The following is a 19,622-nucleotide window of genomic DNA, read 5'->3' on the forward strand; positions in this document are numbered from 1 at the left end:
TTTGACGTGTCCAGCACTGCCAGGGGTGTGGGAGTGAGTGGGGAGATCAGTATGCCTTTTCCTGGGGGATGGACCTGTGGGGCGGGACCCACGAGGAGCTACCGTTGGGACGAAGGGGCTGGGACCCCCAAAAGGTAGTGACGCGGGCAGGACGAAGGGCAGAAATGGGCTTTGGCAGAGCCGAGGTGGCGCAAAGGCCCCCTTCCCATTTGGCAGTCCCCACCGTGGAAGGACAGACGCAGCAGAGACAGGAGCGAGGCCTAGGGCGGGTGTGGTCCTCTTGCCTTTACTACAGTCTAGAATTTCTGGGACACCCTGATATTACTTTTAGCTAGCCATAAAAAATTAAAAATTCAAAGGAAAATCAGAGGAAGCGGGAGGAGGACAGGCTGGTGGCGCTCTAGGAACAATTGCTTACTCAGCGCAGGGCGGCTGTGGCCCCACCTCCGGAGTCACGAAGGCCAAGGAGCTGGATTGACGGAGGCTCAGAGCCTGCGCCTGGGGGCAAACACGCGCAGGACGCGGCCAAACTAGACCCTTCCAGGTCAGCTCTCCGCGACCCCACAGAGTGGGACCCCCTATCCCTGCTGTGCGTATCGGGATCCGGTCGCAACAGCGTACTGTGGTTCTCTGGGAAACGGGACACCTGGATGGTTTGAGGGCCACCGTGAGGCAGCTCCCTTGCCCGATTTGGAGGGAGCACCTTTCCGGGCCCCAACTCCCACCCGGCGGCCGGCCTGGGTCACGCCCACTGCTCGGCCTCAGCCTCCGCGCTATCCGCGCTCCCGGCCGCGAGAGCGCCGTCCGGGCTCTGCGAGCTGTCCTCGGTGGGCGAGCGCGTGCTGTCCTCGCACAGGGCTGGCTCGAGGCTGGTGGCGCGCTGCTGCTGCTCCTTGAGCTCCGAGTAGGAACGAGAGAAGGTGTGGAAGATGGAGGTGACGGGGAAGGCCAGCAGCAGGATGCCGCTGAGGATGCTGCTCAGCGCCACCACCTGCCCGGGCAGACTGCGCGGCACCATGTCGCCGTAGCCCACGGTGGTCATGGAGATGACGGCCCACCAGTAGCTGGCCGGCACGCTGGAGAAGTCGCGGCGCGCGCCCAGCTCGCGCTCGGCCAGGTGCACGAGCGGCGCGAAGAGCGCCATAGCTACGCAGAGGAAGAGCAGCAGCAGGCCGAGCTCGCGCGCGCAGCGCCGCGCCGTCAGCCCCAGCGTGCGCAGCCCCAGCGAGTGGCGCGCCAGGCGCATCACGTAGAGCACGCGCAGCGCGCGCAGCAGTCGCAGCACCAGCCCCGCGCGCTCCAGTAGCTTGTTCCCGCCCGAAGGGCCCGCGCTGCCCGTCGCTCCCGGCCCCGGTCCCGGCCCCCCTCCGGCCCCTGGCCCACCCCGGGTCGCCAGGTCCACCAATAGCGACACGTAAAAGGGCAGGATGGCCAGGATGTCGATGATGTTGAGCGGTGTCCGCAGGAAGGCGCACTTGCTCTCGGCCTGCACGGAGCGCAGCAGGAATTCGAAGGAGAACCAGGCTACGCACACCGTCTCCAGCACGAACAGTTTGCGGCACTTGGGGGAGCACTCGCCCTGGGGAAAGACGGAGGGACAGTGTTGGCTAGGCCCGCAGCCTGCGCCTTCATTCCCCGACGCGGGGAGATGTGGGCTTTTCCTCAGGGGCCACAGAGCCACAGCAAAGCTGCCCTTCCTCCCCATCCCCAACGAACCGGCCTGTGCCTGCCAGGGGTCAAGGAGTACTGACAAGAGAAGCCCAATTCTCATAAAAAAGGTTTAAACGAAAATCGATATCCGGCATGACAGCGAGAGGAACTCAGTTGATCCATACCCCAGTAAAATTGCTGAAAGTTATTTAAAAAAAAAGGGGGGGGGGATTAAAGCAGCCGGAAATGTTCCTAAGTTCAAGCAACAAATGAGGAAACACTTAAGAAAATCTACAAAAATCAGTAAGAAAGGCAAGAGTCTGTGCTATTTGAACCAAGACCACGCACTCCCTCCCTTCTTCCAGCCCCGCTGGGTGAAGAGTCCACTCCAGAGTAGGGCAGCAAAAAACAGGGCTCCTTCTCCCCACAGCTCCTAGCTTTCTTTACAGGAGGAACAACGTTTCTCACCCTGCCGCCAGCTGTCTGTTGCTGAGGCGAAGTCCCAGATGCATGGTGGTAAGGTGGGGCTCCTTTTTTCTGCCCAACCCCCACTGATGCAACAGAGGTGTGACCTTGGACACAGAGCTTTAACACTGAGTCCCTCCTCGTCTTTCCCTGGCCTGTGAGGTGGTGGGTCTATGCCAGGAAAGGCAAGCAGAGAGGACCTCAGGCTACAGCCCTTCAGCCCCCACTGAATGCTCAGCTCTAAAGTGCAGTGCTGTTTAGAGAGACCAGGTCTGGGTCAGCTCCGCCCCACACCATTGTACCCATGCCAGCTCCAGAGCCAGGGATGAGATTCTGCCTGGAGGAACAAGCTGGCTGCAAAAGAGCTCCAAGTCTCTTCCCAAAGGGACTGGCAAAAGAGCATGGAGAAGTTTAAACCTAAGGATGTTCTCCAGAACAGTAGGGGTTGTGTTGAAGGAAATTGGGGGAAGATTCGTGGATCTAATGAAGATATAGCCTAGACTGTAGGGTGGCTAGTTTGTAGGAGAGAACCTGGAAATAAGACAAGGGGGAGGAGTCCTCCTGGGATTGGAACACTGATCTCAGAAACCACTGAGAAGGAGCCACAATTGGATTACATTAGTTTATATAGGAATTTATGCCTCAGGACATTGTTGTGAACTGTAGAGCAATCAGCCAGCAGTTAGTGGGGCTTAACATCTGGTGTGGTCAAGGAAAAAGTGGAAGAGAACACTGCCATGATCACTGTCGTTCCAGGGTGACTGTGGGCATCCTCAAAGCTGACCCTCCTTACGGAGCAACCTGAGAGGCCTACCACTGCAGGGGAGAAATAGACCACTAAAATAATCCAATCAGTCTCTAAACAAATAAGCAATAACAAACTCCAGAGGGGGAGGAACAGTACCCAGTTTTGTTACAATATTTTCTCTAAGATGTTCAGTTTACAATGAAAAAATTATAAGATATAGAAAGAAACAGGAAAGTATGACCCATGCAGCAGAAAAATATCAGGAACAGAAACTGCCCGTGAGAGCAGACAGTTGCCAGATTTAACAAGATCTCAAAGTAGCCAAAACAAAACTTATTTACAAAAAGTAAGGTGGCAGATGTAAATCCAACTGCATCAACAATAACATTGAATGTGAATGAATTAAACAACCCAATCAAAAGGCAGAGATCTGTCAGACTGTTAAAAAAAAAAAAAATCCAATTGTATTGCTGTCTACAGGAGACACACTTTAGATTCAGTAAATAGACTGAAAATAAAAGGATGGGAAAAACAGTATCATGCAAACAGCAACTACAGGAAGGCTGGAGTGGCCATACTAATATCAGACAAAATAGGCTTTAAACAAACAAAAAATGTTATTAGAGATAAAAGGGACATTTTATGATGATAAAGGAGTCAATCCATCAGGAAGATATTACAATTAAAACACATGCACCTGATAACACCATGATGTTGGTGAAGAATATTGGATATACCATGGACTGCCAGAAGTACAAACAAATCTGTCTTGGAAGAAGTACAGCCAGAATGCTCCATAGAAGTAAGGATGGCGAGACTTCATCTCACATACTTTGTGCATGCTGTCAGGAGGGACCACTCCCTGGTGAAGGACATCATGCTAGGTAAAGTAGAGGGTCAGCAAAAAAGAGGAAGACCCTCAATGAGATGGACTGACACAGTGGCTGTAACAATGGGCTCAAGCATAACAACGATTGTCAGGATGACTGGCACAGGACTGGGCAGCATTTCATTCTGTTGTACATGGGGTCACTGTGAGTTGGAACTGACTTGATAGCACCTAACAATAACATAACACCAAAATGCACTAAGCAAAAATTGACAGAAATGCAGGGAGAAATAGACAATTCAACAATAATAGGTGGAGACTTCGATATACAACTTTCAACAATGGATCAAATAATTAGAAGATCAACAAGGAAATAGAAGACTTGAACAACACTGTTTACCAACTAGACCTAACAGATGTCTATATATAGAACAATTCACCCAACAACAACAGAATATACATTTTCTCAGGTCCACATGAAACATTCTCCAGGATAGCCCATATGTTAGGACATGAGACAAACCTCAATAAATTGAAAAGAATAGAAATAATACAAGTATGCTCTTCTGACCACAGTGGAATAAAATTAAAAATAAGTAACTGTACAAAATTTGAGGGTGCACAAATATATGGAATTTAAAATAACCAATGAGTCAAAGAAGAAACCGAAGGGGACATCAGAAAATACTTTGAGATGAATTAAAATCAAGATGCAACATACCAAAACTTATGGGACTCAGCTTAGAGGGAAATGTCTACATTAAGAAAGATCTCAAATCAGTAACTTAACCTTCCACCTTAAAATACTGGAAAAAGAAGGGCAAACTAAACCTAAAACAAGCAGAAGGAAAGAAATAAAAATTAGAGTGGAAACTAATGAAAGAAAGAAAACCAATGAAACTAAAAGCTGTTTTTTTGAGAAGTTCAATAAAATTGACAAACCTTTAGCTAATTTGATCAAGAAAAAAAGAGAGTAGACTCAAATTACTAAAATCAGAAATGAAAGAGGAGACATGAACACCAATCTTACAGAAGTAAAAGGATTACAAAGGGATACTATGATATATAGCATAACATGTCAATGAATTAGATAACGCAGAAGAAATGGACAAATTCACAGAAAGGCACAAACTACTGAAACTGAATGAAGAAGAAATAGACAATCTGCACAGACCTATAACAAGTGAAGTGATTGAATTTATAATCAAAATATATATATATATCCACAAAGAAAAATCCAGACCCAGATGGTTTCACCACTGAATTCCACCAAATATTCAAAGAGTTAATATCAGTACTTCACAAACGCTTACAAAAAAGAGAAAAGGAGGGTACGCTTCCCACATCATGTCACGAGGTCAATATTACCCTGATGCCAAAATCAGACAGTCACCACGAGAAAAAACACTACAGACCAATATCTCTTATAAATGCTAACATGCTGAATTCAACAATATATAAAAAGAATTATACATCATGACAAAGTAGGATTTACCTCAGGTATGCAAGATGGATATAATATGTGAAAATCAATGTAATAATATCTATATTTATCCATACCAGTAGAATAAAAAGCAAATGAAAAAATCATATGATCATCTCAATTGTCACAGGAAAATGTGACAAAATTCAACACACTTGCATGATAAAAACACTCAGAAAACTAAGAATAGAAGGGAAGTTCCTCAACCTGATAAAGGGCATCCACAAAAAGCCCACAGCGAACATTATACTTATTGGTGAAACACTGAATGTTCCCTCCTAAGGTCAGGAACAAGACAAGGATGCTTGCTTTCACCACCTCTATTCAACATTGTATTGGAGGTTCTTGAAAAAAACAAAACAAAACAAAACCCCATTGCCATCAATTCAATTCCAACTCATAGTGACACTATAGGACAGAGTAGCACTTCCTCATAGAGTTTCCAAGGAGCGCCTGGTGGATTTGAACTGAAGACTTTTGTTAGCAGCCGTGGCTCTTAACCACTATGCCACCAGGGTTTCCACTGGAGGTTCTAGCCAGGGCAATTAAGCCAAAAAAAAAAAAAAGGGCATCCAGATTGGAAAGCAAGACATAAAATTATCGCTGTTCACAGATGACATGGTTTTGTAATTAGAAAATCCTAAGGAATCCACTAAAAAACTATTAGAACTAATAAATGAGTTTAGCAAGGTTGAAATACAGAATCAACTGTGTTTCTGCACATTTGCAATGAACAATCCAAAATGAAGTTAAGAAAACAATTCCATTCAGAAAAGCATCAAAAAATAATAAAATACTAGTAAAATTAACAAAAGAAGTGCAAAATTTATATTCTCACAGCTATAAAACATTGCAGAAAAAATTAAAGGTGACCTAAATAAATGGAAAAACATCCCACGTTCAGGGATCAGAAGATTTAACATTGTTAAAATGGCCGTACTCCCCAAACTGATCTACGGGTTCAAGGCAATCCCTATCAGAATCCCAGCTGACCTCTTTGTACAAATTGACAAACTGATTCTAAAAATCACATGGAAATGGAAGGGACCCAGAATAGCCAAAATAATCCCGAGAAAGGAGAAAAAAGTAGGAGAACTCACACTTCCTGATTTCAAAACTTCCTACAAAGCAATGATAATCAAGACAGTGTGGTACAGGCACAAGGATAAACATAGAGGGCAATGGAATATAATTAAGAGTTCAGAAATAAACTCATACATCTATGCTCAACTGATTTTTGACAAGGGTGCTAAGGCCATTCAATGGGGGAAGAATAATATTTTCAACAAGTGGTGCTGGGAAAACTGGATAACCACATGCAAAAGAATGAAGTTGGACTCTTAGTTCACACCATAAACAAACATTAACTAAAAATGGGCCAAAGACCTAAATGTAAGAAGAAAAACTATAATACTCTGCAAAGTTTTATAGGGGGAAATCTTAATGACCTTGAATTTGGCAAAGGATTGTTAGATATGACACCAAAAGCAAAAGAAACAAATAAAAAAATAGATACATTTGACTTTATCAAAATGGAAATGTGCTTCAAAGGACTTCACGCAGAAAATGAAAAGACGATCCATAGAATGGGAGAAAATTTTTCAAATCATGTATCTGATAAGGGATTTGTATGCAGAATATGTAAAGAACTCTTACAAGTCAATAATAAGAGATAAATAACCCAATATAAAAATGAGCAAGGGATTTGAATAGAAATTTCTCCAAAGATATACAAATGGCCAATAAGCACATGAAAAGATGTTCAACATTACCCGTCAGAGAAATGCAGATCAAAACCACAATAAGATACCACTTCACACCCACAAGGACGATTAGAATCAAAAAGACCAGTGTTGGCGTGGGTGTGCAGAAATTGGAAGGAAGCCTCATACGCTGCTGGTGGGATTTTAAAATGGCCCAGCCACTTGGGAAAACAGCTTGGTATATCCTCAAGTAATTAAACATAGAGTTACCATTTGACCTAGGAATTCCACTCCTAGATATAAACCCAAGAGAAATAAAGTGTACATCCACACAGAAACTTGTACACGAATGTTTATAGCAGCAGGCGGAAACAATGCCAAAGTCCATACACAGACAAACAGATAAACACAGTGTGGTACATCCATACAATGGAACGTTATTCAGTCATAAAAAGAAGTGAAGTGCTGATACATGCTATAACATGGATGAACCTTGAAAACACGGTCAGTGAAAGAAACCAGTCATAAAAGACCACATACTATATGATTTTGTTCATGTAAAATGTCCAGAACCGGCAAATCTAGAGACAGAAAGTAGATCAGTTGTTGTTTAGGGCTGAGGGTTGGGATAGAGGACAGGGGTGACAGCTAAAGGATATGTAGTTTCTTTTCAAGCAGTGAAAACGTTCTAATGGTTCTAATCGTTGCACAACTCAAAAACCCACTGAACTGTACACTTTAAATGGGTGGACTATATGTTCTGTGAATTGTATCTCAATAAAGCTATCTTACCCCTGACTGAGTGACTGTCAGGGTGTTGATGTGGGGGAAAGCAAGTTGCTGGGGCCTTTGTGGGGGGGGCGGGGGGAGGTCCCGATGCTGTTGATCTGCTTGCAGTGGCTTCCGGGGGTCTCAGTTGATTAGACAGAAGGCACGGTCACTTCCTGGGGAGATTCGGGATAAGTGCAGACTTCCCAAAGGCATGGCTGCTTGTTGGGCCACATTCTCACCCTCTGGCCCTCAGCTTTGCCTAGCCTGGACCCCCACAGCTTCTCTGTTCAAGCTGCGTAGACCAGTTCCCAGGTTCAGGGAAAAGCACTCACATTAGTCACCTTGTTTATTGATGAGGAAACTCTGGGCTGATGACAACCAGATTCTGTGCAGTGCTTTGGGCTCCTGCTCTCATGTCCTGACCTACTTAACAGGAGTGAGCATGTTCGGAACTGATCTTGTACTGCTCCCCCCAGAGAGACCTGGCCCTGGCCAGGGTCAAGTCTCCTGTGAGCATTGGAACAGCACAGCCCTGGATCCAGAGAGGGCCACACCCCGGGGCCAGCAGGGCTCCATTGCTGGGGGACATGAAGCCAGAGACAGAACCCCAGGACCAGGAAGGTTCCATTGCTGGGGGGACATCAGGCTAGAGACGCAGCCCTGGGGCCAGCAGGGTTCCATCGCTGGGAGGACATGCGCCCGAACACGCAGCTGAGGCTCCAATACTAGGACAGATCTTTGTCCCACAGCTCTCTGTCATAGGCTGTCCCCCAGCACTGACCTGGGTGCTCTGGGGCACAGAGATGAGGGGACCCACAGGTACGATTTGTCACCCCATCTGCAGAGACCCAGCCGGCCTCTTCCCCTCTGCTCGTTCCCAACTACTCACTGCCTAGGGAGAATCTGTGTTTTGGGTGGAGCAGGCCCTTTCCATTAACTTCAGGGTTGTTAATGAGCTGTCCAAATCCAATAACTTGCCCTCTACATTAGTCATCATCTGCTATTGTTTGACTAGAAATATTGGCTGTGGGCTTGTTTTCTTGCTGGGGATCGGTGCCAGAGGGCTTGTGGAACCAGGGGGACTATGGGCAGGCTGCAGAATTCCAGGTGTGGGGCTGTTCCTGATCCCCTACTCCTGTCATTCTCTTCTCTAGAACCTTCTGCCAATGGGCAGAGAGCTGGGCACAGAGCTTTCCTTCAGGGTGAGCTTCTGTGGGTGATCTTTAAAACAGAGGTTCTCCTGTACCTTGCCTTGTATTTGAGTTCTGAGGTCAAGGGAACCATTAAGAATGGAGACCCAGATACCTCCTCAGTGCCCCGTACAAGAAGCCCCACGGAGATACCCGCCTCAGTTACTTTACAAGGAGTCCCATAGAGACACCCCCTTAGCCCCTGTAGAAAGAACCCCCTCATAGAGATGCCCCTTATCACCCGTACAAGGAACCCCCCCATAGACATGCCCCCTTAGCTCCTGTACAAGGAACCCCCCATAGAGATGACCCCTTCAGCCCCTGTACAAGGAACCCCCCATAGAGATGCACCCTTAGCACCTATACAAGGAACCCCCCATAGAGATGCACCCTTAGCACCTGTACAAAGAACCCCCATAGAGATGCCCCCTTCAGCCCCGTACAAGGAACCCCCCATACAGATGCCCCCTTAGCACCTGTACAAGGAACCACCCATAAAGACATTCCTTTAGCGCCTTTATAAGGAACCCCCTGTAGAGCTGCCCCCCTTAGCGCCTGTACAAAGAACACCCCCATAGAGATGCCCTCTTCGGCCCCTGTACAAAGAACCCCCCCAGAGACCACCCTTCAGCCCCTGTACAAGGAACCACCCATAGAGATGCCCCCTTAGTGCCTACACAAGGAACCGCCCACAGAGATGCCCCCTTAGTGCCTGTACAAGGAACCCCCATAAAGATGCCCCTTAGCACCTGTACAAGGAACCCCCTCACAGAGTCACCCCCTAAGGCCCTGTACAGAGCCCCAGAGAGACGCTGCCTCAGCCTCTGTATGAGGAGCCCCCTAGAGACACCCCCTCATCCCTGTAGGAGGAGTCCCATAGAGAAGGGGTTATGATGGGAGGGGCTTGGGGTCAGCAGTGGTGATGCTTTCCCCCTCCCCGCCCCTCCGCTCCCATCTGTCCTCATCCGCCCTGTTACAAGAGACAGCTGTGCAGGCTAATTGGCGGGAACTATTCCTGGAACTTTTAACCCAGAAAACAGACCCTTATTTATCATAAGTTGGACACATCTGGTCCACTTGTCAAGCTTGGTCAGAAATAAATCTTGTTCGGCCTGGCTTGATGTTGAGGGGCTGCCCTCACCGTTGACTTCTGCTTGGCGGTTTGCTGACATCTTCACCTACACTTGTGTTTTCTTCAGTCAGACCACCTGCTGCAACTCCGCCCCTCTATGGCTGTGACATGGACTGTTTGCACCCGGCACTGGGGGCAGCAACCATGGGGGCCATGGTCACTCTGGGTGCAAGCTGGCTGGCACCTTCCAACTCGGCCTCACTGGTCCCAGGCTCTGTAAACACAGCCGCTGTCCTGACACTGGCTCTGCTTCCACTCAGGAACAGAAGGGAGAGAAGAGGAAGGGGAGGTGGCTGTGTGCTGGTGGGGGGACACTTGGGTCCCACAGAAGCAGGTGGAAGAACCCTCTTGAAACGGCTTAGTCACTCCATGAAATGGAAGTGGAGGTGAAGGCTGGGGATCGGGGAGAGGTGGGAGGTGGCAGATGTTGGAGACCTGCCTTCAGGGCCATCACAGGGTGTGGCCGCTATGGTGGGTAGCAGGGATCTGTGACAGTCAGGGGTTATGTGGTTCCTGCTGGCAGTATCTTAAAAAGGAATTAAACTACTTGGTCCCATCATTTTGTTTTCCTGATAAAACTGAGTGTTCTTGTACAGATCTCTCCTGCAAGTTGCAGAGTTGAGATGTGAGTGTGGTCGCCTGAGGCCTGGTCAGCCAGTACTTCTCTCCTGGGACCTCTAGGATGTGTACCCGCCCTGGGCCTGCTGTGGTATGTGTGACACGTCTGTGAGCCAAGCTGTGACACGCCTGGGCCTGCTGCGGTGCATGTGACATGCCTGGGCTGTACTATGGTGTGTGTGATGCGCCTGAGCCTGCTGTGGTGCATGTGTCTTGCCTGTGAGCCAATCTATGGTGCATGTGACACAATTGTTCTTCCCACTGCTCCAGTTGTGCCCCGAGGAGGGAGCTGCACCTGCTCCGCTGGGCCCGTGGACGACTTCCTGTCTTGGTGAAAGACTACCACACCTGTGTCCCTTGGGAAAGACACTGTACTCACCAGGGAGCCACCACCACCTTGAGTCCCAGCCCACAACCACAAACAGCCCACAGGCCCCTCTGGGCCCAGCCACTACGGCTTTTACCTTTAATACACTGTCTTCCCAGAATAGCCAAGCGGACCTGAATTACTGTGGCTCAGGAGCCAAAGGCTGTGCTGTCTCCTGAGGACACGGCCTCCTCCGCTGAATAAAAGTTGCAGCCATAGCCAAGGTCAAGTGGTTAATGAGTTCAGCGACACCGTTTCCTCCAGAGAGGAGAGAAGTGTCAGCATCAGAGTGTAGGGAAAAATGGAGGCTGAAAAATACTGCGCCCTCCAATCCTCATAAAATGCAGAAAATACGTGAAAACAAGATACACAGAAAACATGGGCGCTGCCCATGCGCAACAGGTGTATGTTAAACCCGTGTGGGTGCCTCCTGACACTTTGCAATGACCGAGGGCAGGTTTTGATACTGCAAAAGAACACGAGCTATGAAGTAGAGGTGAGGGAGGCTATCAGCCTGTCAGCTGAGCTCCGGCAGGGAGGACCAGTCCCATCTCACCACGTCCCGGCTCACCCAAGGGGCAGGGAGAGGTGAGTCAATGAGCCACCGTCACCTGAGTCCTTTCCCTGACCTCACGGCTGCAGAAGACATGGCGCCCCAGAGACAGAGGCAGTGATGTGCTCTGAGATGTGGCTGAGTGGAGCTCCCTCTGGGTGGGGCTGTTCAGTGGGGACTCTGTCGGGGGGAACGGAGGGTCCACACAGTGCCCAGGTACACTTACACACATGTACACTCACACACTCTCACACTCACATTCAATCACATCCCACACACACCCATACTCACACTCAATCACTGACATTCACGCTATACTTAATTCAATCACACACACTCATACACACCCACACTCTAAACTCACAATCACACACTCACTCTCACACTTAGTTCCATCACACACTCATACGCCCACATTCTCACATACACTCTCACACTCACATTCAATCACACACACTCCCTCACACTTAATTCCATCACACACACTCACACTCCCACACTCACTCCCTCACGCTCACATTCAATCACACACACTCTCACACTCTCACGCGGAGGGCCCCTTCTGTCTTCACCGGCGGCATGTCCCACACCTACAGCTTTCCTCCAAATGCTCAGTGTGTGAGTCCACCAGCGTGCTCCCTGCCTTACACAAAACTGCCTCTGAGATCTCAGACCTCTGGTTCTCACCTGGCGGACAGGGGGCAGAAGTGTGGCCCTTGTGAGGGTCCCCCCGTCACATTTTTTTTTCTCTCATTCTCTAGAACTCACAGGCTAGGCCTCCACCTGCCTTTCTGCGGGTGGAAGGTAAGGTTTTTGAGATTATTTTGTGAAGTTCCAGCAACACCCATTGGGATTCTGGCTGAGGCTGTAATAAATGTAGATGTTAATTTGGGGAGCTGTTTTCCCCACTCAGGAACATGGTGTGCCTCTCTGCTTGACCTGTCCTTTTATGTCCCTCAGTGGAGTCACATTGTTTTCGTTCCTTATAGACCCTGCACCTTTCTTGCTAAGATGATTTGTAGGCATTTTATGGTTTTGCTCTTACAGTGAACAGAATGGTTTCTTCATTAAGCTTTCCATTACTGCTGGCATAGAGAGAACTGACTGATTTCTGCCTACTTCATCTTACGCCTTAACACATTCACTTATTTCTCCTAAGTTTTCAGTTAATTCTCTTGGATTTTCATCTGACCTGTAAATAATGAAGTAAATCAGATAATCAATATAAAACACACATATCCCCGTGGATATTCTAAAAACATTGAAGGGTGCATTTTCTTGGGTGGACTGTACGGTGTGTGGATTACACTTCAATAAAGGTGTTTTTAAAAAAGGGCCTGGCGATACACTGGTTAATAACACTGCAGTAACGGGCAGGCGAGCGCGGTTCCTGATCCTGAGGGCAGTAGGTCTAAGGCCTCACAGTTAAGAAACTGCTGGCCGACAGTGAGTGGGTCTATATTTTTTTTTATTGTGTAAGAATATTTATCTTCCTTTAAATCAAAAAAGTTTACATTTTTTAACTGTATGTATTTTATCATCTGTTTTTTAAAATGAACTTGTTTACATCAATTTCAGCAAGAGTTTTTAATATTAGAAATGAATGTTAAATTTTAAGAAATGCCTCTACAGTACTTGTGACTGAGGTGTTTTTCTTAATTTCTTCATCTAAATGACAGAGCTAGCAATTTCCTCCTTTAAGCGACATTGTAAGATCAAATCAGCAAATGTAAGTAAAGTGCCTGCCATGGCAAGTGCTCATGAAACTCACTCGGCTGTTTCTGGGTGTCACCAGAGACCTCACCTCGCAACACTCCTTCAAGGAGGGGCTCATGTCTTTGTTTTGCAAATGGGCAAACTGTGGCCTCCAGAGGGTTGGTGACTGACAGAGGCACTGAGAGGGTCAGTGACTGACCAAAACCTGGCTCAATCTCTGAACAGTCATTGCTGGGTTTGGTGGCCTGGCTCTGCCCAGGGCTGGTCAGTGGGCTGGTTGTTCAGTGGGCTGGTCAGTGGGTCAGAAAGGGGCCCTTCTCAATCTCAAGCCATGTCCTTTAAATTCTTTTTTTTTTAATTGTGCTTTAGATGAAAGTTTACAGAGCAAATTAGTTACTTATTAAATAGTTAATACACATATTGTTTTGTGACATTGGTTGCCAACCCCTTGATGTGTTAAACTCTCCCCTTTTCCACCTTGGGTTTCCTGTTTCTGTTTGTCCAGTTTCCCTGTCCCTTCCTGCCTTCTCATCTTCGCTTTGGGGCAGGTGTGCCTGTTAGTCGCATGTACATGATTGAACTATAAACACGTTCCTCATGTGTGTTATTGTTGGCCCTATCAAACCAAAAACCCATTGCTGTTGAGCTGATTCTCACTCATAGTGAACCTATAGGACAGAGTAGAACTGCCCTAAATGGTTTCCAGTGAGCAGCTGGTGGATTCTAACTGCCCACCTTTTGGTTAGCAGCCTGAGTTCTTAACCACTGGGCCACCAGGGCTGAGTGACTTCAGTACTGAGTTAAAACAAAGCCATGTCCTTTTGGTTGCACCATAGGAAAGCTGACAGAAGAAGCCCTGCGCTCGTTCTCACACAGAGGATGAATCTCCTGAGATGCTTCACTGAGGAAGCTTGCCCTGACACTGCTGGTAGACGCACTGGGCCTGGGGTGGGTGCAGGTGGAGGCAGAAGGGTGGAGGGCAGATCTGGTGTCAGGGAGCCACATCAGAGACCCTGGCAGGCAGAGGCAAAGACACCGTGCGCCATTGCAGTTGTCGTGGAGGAGTTCGGATTGGAGCCCTGCCTACGTCAGAGTCTGAGAACTTAACCAGCATCCAACTCTGCCTCTCACGGTGACAGGAGAAGCCTTGGACAAACTGCCAGAAAGGTAACCTTGGACCTTCTTTCAAAGTACAAGTCTTTGTTCAAACGAAACACAATATAAATCTCTTATTTTTTTCCTGCCAAATTTGTGCTGAAAGGAGAGGGCCCCTCCCCGAGCTTTCTATTTATCACTTGTTTAGTAAACTAGCCCACATACCAGCTCTGTCTGCAGCAACTGTCAGGGCTCCCAGCATGAACCCGGGGCAGTGGTCCCTCAGATATGGGCCCCAGAACCGAGGGACCATGTGGGGCGGGGGAGGGGGCTGCACGCAGGGGCCTGGGAAGTGCCTTGTGAGCCCTTGAGTGCATTGGGTCCTGTGGTAGCCCAGCTCACCTTGTGTCAGTGGGACTGCACTCAGGGATGACTGGCTCCCCTTCCTTTCTCAGCAGCCTCAGAGGAAGCCCTGGCCTCACTCCATGGAGAAGGAGGGCAGAGACAGGATCTAAGCCCAGCTGTGTCTGACCCAGCACTGGGCTGAGTCCTTCCCCTCACCTCCCCCACCCCGGTAACAGTGCTGCTGGGTTTTCTGAGACCTTGATCAGACAATATTTGCTAACAGATTAAATAACCAAACTGGCCCCTTTCCAGGGTTCTGGCGCAGCCCCCGCTCTGGGCAGCAGCTGTGGACTCTGAGTTCTGCAGTGCCCACAGCTTCCCTGGGACACCACCCTGGCCTTCACTGCCAGCATCAAGGCGCAGAGTTGCTGGTGATGCTCCCTTGTGCTTTGGGTCTCCGGGCAATGGGCAGAGATGCTTTGGGCTCTTGGCAGCAGTCTGGTGGCTGTGCTGGCTGCTGACAACCATTCTGTGTCCCCCTCCTCCTTGGGAACACCAGCCCATGTTCCAGCTGGGGAAGACGCATCTGCCGTCTCTGTACTGCCTGCACCAGGGTTTGGTGTGGTTTTTTGGAACCACCTGTCCTCGCTGTCTGCTGCCCTCCTGCGGCTAGGAGTGGCCGGCTGGGCGCCACGTGGAGGTCTCTCGCCAGCCCTGCCCTGCTGGCCTTGGGCTCTGTGGGAGAAGGGACTTCACTCTTGTTGAGGTGCTGTGGTTCCGGACCAAAGCTGCTGATCTTAGGCCAGTAATGGGTGGGGAGTTCCCCCAGGCATGCTCAGGAAAAAAGCCCCCAAGGGTCTCTTCTTTGCCTACTCTTTCTGAAGAAAGGAGCTCTTACTGCAAGAAACCCGCAGTGTGCCTCTTGCTCAGTCCATGAAGGGCTTGTCTCACTGTGTTTGGTTCCAGTAGCGGACAATGCCTTCCGCCACAGCTGCACCAAGCCTCATACAGATGGCCATCTTGGTGTTGATGGGGCTGGCTGGGCTCACATATGTGGCTGACGAGCAGATTATGGTAAACATAGAATAAACGTGTCGCCTTGTGGAGTGTGCCAGTGACAAGAACACCAGGAGGCTCGCTGACACACGGAAGCTGCAGCGCTCTCACCCGCTCCCACGTGTGGTCCACGTGACGTCACAGCTCCCACCGGCTCGGCAGAAACGTCCTCAGTGAACCCAGCACTCGAACACCATGCCCTGAATCTATCACTAATTACGTGGCTGTGACTCATCCTGTGAGTTTAAAGGAAAAGTCGACTCCCACTGCCAGTCTCAGCCTCAGTGTAAAGGAAGGAATGGCTCTTGAAAAACAAACCAAACTTCAGTGAAGACGTGCTGTTCCTGTAGGCAGGGTGGCTTGGAACCCTGCCACTGCGTCTCTAAGCAACACGGACAGTGCCAGACAGAAGGACATGTAGCTCTCTGTCCCCCTCTCTGTAGAGCATCCCGATGGCCTCATTTGGCACCTCCTCGTCATGTAGCCTCTGTTGTCCCAGCAGCCTGGGAATCTATGCAGATCAAGAGCAATGTGGCTCCAATAACATGCTACGTTGCTAGAAAGGCCCCGGGGGAAGTTGTTTCCACCCAGTAATAGGGGTGCACTGGTGAGTAAAATGCCACATCCCATCATCAGGGACAGTGTCCCCATGCCAGACCCTCCCCTCATGTCTGCGTATTCACGTGGCATTGCTGTCACTGAGGCATGTAGGCTATTTTATCCCCAGACGGTGGGATGGAAGAGATAGGACGAAGGGAGAGACATTTCCTTTTTCCCTTCCTGCACACGTTTCTACATCAAACTAAAGGCCCCAGGACTCAGTGGACATTTGGGGAGGCAACAGGAGGTGAAGGCGTTACCCTTCTGCACGGAGGGGCTTGTACAGTGCGGTGAATGCTTCAGGGTCAACGATGACACTGAAGGCTGAGACCCGGGGACACAAGGCAGAGAGACTGGGTCTCAGCTTGGACCCACCTTCACTGTCCCAGGAGAAGTTGTTCAGTATTCAAGTCTGAGATTCTTCGCCTTATCAGGCTTTGACCACCCTCGCTCTTCAAGGAGGCTATGGCCTGCCAAGCTCCCTCCAAGCCTCTGGTATTAAGAACATCTACTAGTCTGCCGGGGGAGGGTGTTCAAGGCGGTGATTCCAGGGAGGACAAGAGCAAGAACCGGCAAGAGCTCTTTCCAGAACACTAGCCCACCAAGGCCACCCAGGCCATCCACCCTGCTGGCCTGGGCACCTCAGGCTGAGAGCTCATGCTCATGCGAGCTTCTGACCATTGCCCTAAGCTGGCTCTTTCCAGAATACCAGTCCACCCAGCCCGTCCACCCTGCTGACCTGGGCACCTCAGGCTGAGGGTCTCACACTTACGAGCCACTGGCCTTCTTTCTCACCACTCACAGGCCCCCTGAGCATCTCCATGCTGTTAGAGATGTCATGGTAGTTTTGCTTGATTCTGGAGCTAATCTCTATCTTTATATACCAACCAACAGACCAACAGCTCAGATGAACAGGAGCATTATGCAGTGATTTTCTTCTGACTGGGGCATTGTCTCTTCAAACAGGCAGGTTGGAAGGAGCTGGCTCCACATCCTGAGAATTCTCATATCCCAGAGCAAGACCCACCATGGACCTCACCACTCCTGTTGCCCAATTCTTACATGAATGACTTTTTCTCCTGAATTCCATGTGGAGTTATTATTACCTAGAAAACCCAAGCGTGTAAAGTACCTCTTTAGAAGCAGAATTAGAAAGCTGGGCTGGGTCAAGACAGCTGGAATTAAAGGCCCAATGAGGAAGCCAAACCAATTTCCTAAAATTTACGTTTAAATTTAAACTCCAGTTAGTGCTACATCTCTGGTCAAGGCGGCTTTACGGGATAACATCCTGGGAGCATCGGGGTGCCCCCTCCCCAGCTCCTCACTACATCTCCTGATAATGAGGTGACCTGCCAGGTCAGCTCAGGCTTGACTTCCTGTGGGAGTTGGTTAAGGTCAGGGAGGGAAGGCCAGAGCAGGAGGGAGGAGGGAAGGCTCAGGACCCCCGCACCCACTTGGTGTGACTGCACGTTCTGGGGATGTGCCATCAGAAAATGGCCCCCACATGGGCTTTGGTACAGTGCTGTTCACTTCTCCATGAAGCCCGCGGACCCTGTCAGCACAGACCCTGCTCTGGTGTGGGCGCCACCCTCTCCGAGAGCTTTCTGGATGTTCTACAGCCCATGCACCGTGACAGGTCTGCCAGGTCTCCCCGCTAGCCATGGAATCCCACTGATCCACAGGGCACTTCCACCACCATTTGAGGCTGACACTCCCAAATCAACAGTGATGGGAGAAGGACAAACAGAGGGGCAAGGAACTCTACAACTTGCCAAGGAACATGACCCAGCACCTCCTGATTTTTGCCTCTTTCCCACAAAGCCGGTGCCAGCATTGCTGAACAGGGAGCCTGGGCTTGGACCTCGACCCCTGACCCCTGAAGAACACTCAGGTTGTGGCCTTCTGGGCTAAGGTGACCCAACTTAAAGCACAGGACTCTCCAGACCCTTAAGACTCAAATACTTTTCCTCCCGTTGTCCAGCTCTGGCACCTGCCTCCCTGAGCTGCTGGAGAGAGGTGCCGACAAGGCCTCAGCCTGCCTCGCTGCTCTGGGCAGCTGTTCAAATTGGCTGTGACTCCGGGCCTGTGCTGTCTTACAGGGCAGCGGTCTGGCCTGGAGGTGTCATCCGCTTATCGTGGTTCTCTGGACCAGATTACGTGAATGGGTCTCTTCCATCACTGAGTGGGTGGGGTGTAGGACCCCGCTGGGCCTGCGTTCCCTGGCTACACCACAGTCCTCCCCCGGCGCCCTGTCCACCCTGTCTGTCTGCGCCCACTTACTCAGACCACCCTCGTCCACTCCTGCTGCCCCGGCCCTCACACCCTGTTTCCCCTGCCCGGATGCCACGGCCGCCCCCATTCCCTTGCCTGGCCCTTGGTGCTTGCTTACCCGCTCCTCCTCGGCGCGGATGTCCGGCATGGTGCTCAGGCAGAGGCCCACGGCGGTGATGGCCACGAAGGAGACAGAAACGCAGGCGAAGAGCTTGCCCGCCAGCCCCGAGTGCGGGTTTTCCACTACTTCGCGCAGGAGCCTCCGGCCACGAGCCAGCCGCCCGGCAGGCCCCAGGGTGCACTCCTGGGAGCCCAAGGAGGCATGGCCCGGCCCGGCTCCGCGCTCGGCCTCCGCCACCTCCTCTTCGCGGCGCCGCAGTCGCCGCAGGCAGCAGCGCTCCAGGCGCGCCTCGTCGATGCCCCAGTAGGCCAGCTCGTCGCGGAAGGCCAGCGCGCACGAGTCGCGCAGCAGCCGCAGTTTGCCTGCGCGCAGGAGCGCCGCGATGATGCGGAACGCGCTGGGGTTGCGGTCGAAGAAGAATTCGTCGCGGCCCGCGTCGTAGTCGTCGCAGACGCGCAGCAGTTCGTCGGGGCCGCGGCAGGCGCGTAGGCGCTCCAGGCGCGCCAGAGGACAGCGGGCCAGCGCGGCCCAGGGCAGGCGAAGCCGACAGCCACCCACGTTGATAATGACGTGCCGGGTGCCGCCGAGGCCACCGCCAAGACCACCGACGCGGGGCTGCTCCGCGGGCCCGGGCAGCAGGGCCATGGCCCCATGCACACACCAACTGGGGGACGCGGGGGCAGCGTCTGGCAGCCGGGCCTGCAAAAAGCAACAGACTGCGATTAGGGCCCTGACGACACGAGGACACAGCTGGCAACACGTGCGACCCAGGGGTGCTGGAGAAGGGCCAACACAGCAGGAGCTACTCAAGAGCTTCCTGTGGCCCTCCTGTCCACTAGGTTATCCCTTTCTGACATCAACAGCATCTACAGAGACTCCAAACCTGTTACTTGGGTCACTAATGTCAGA

General features: G+C 50.5%; 1 protein-coding gene across 1 annotated transcript; it reads right to left on the reverse strand.

Annotated features, from left to right (window-relative positions):
- Positions 1-742: 742 nt before the first annotated feature.
- On the reverse strand, positions 743-19,366 carry KCNG2 (potassium voltage-gated channel modifier subfamily G member 2). Its single transcript, XM_064293206.1, has 3 exons — positions 19,344-19,366; positions 18,711-19,308; positions 743-1,579 (listed from the first exon to the last, which is right to left on the reverse strand). The coding sequence occupies exons 1-3, from the start codon at positions 19,364-19,366 to the stop codon at positions 743-745; spliced, it is 1,458 nt and encodes a 485-aa protein (XP_064149276.1).
- Positions 19,367-19,622: the final 256 nt, after the last annotated feature.

The sequence above is a fragment of the Loxodonta africana genome, chromosome 11 (genome assembly GCF_030014295.1).
Source record: "Loxodonta africana isolate mLoxAfr1 chromosome 11, mLoxAfr1.hap2, whole genome shotgun sequence".
Classification (NCBI taxonomy): domain Eukaryota; kingdom Metazoa; phylum Chordata; class Mammalia; order Proboscidea; family Elephantidae; genus Loxodonta; species Loxodonta africana.

What these genes read in the sequence shown, in the direction of transcription:
- KCNG2 (XM_064293206.1), bottom strand. Translation starts at nt 19,366, where the DNA reads ATGGGGCCATGGCCCTGCTGCCC. An exon ending in GGGCCATGGCCCTGCTGCCC is followed by an intron (nt 19,309 to 19,343) that starts GGGCCCGCGGAG and finishes CGGTGGTCTTGG; the next exon opens with CGGTGGCCTCGGCGGCACCC. An exon ending in TCCGCGCCGAGGAGGAGCGG is followed by an intron (nt 1,580 to 18,710) that starts GTAAGCAAGCAC and finishes GTCTTTCCCCAG; the next exon opens with GGCGAGTGCTCCCCCAAGTG.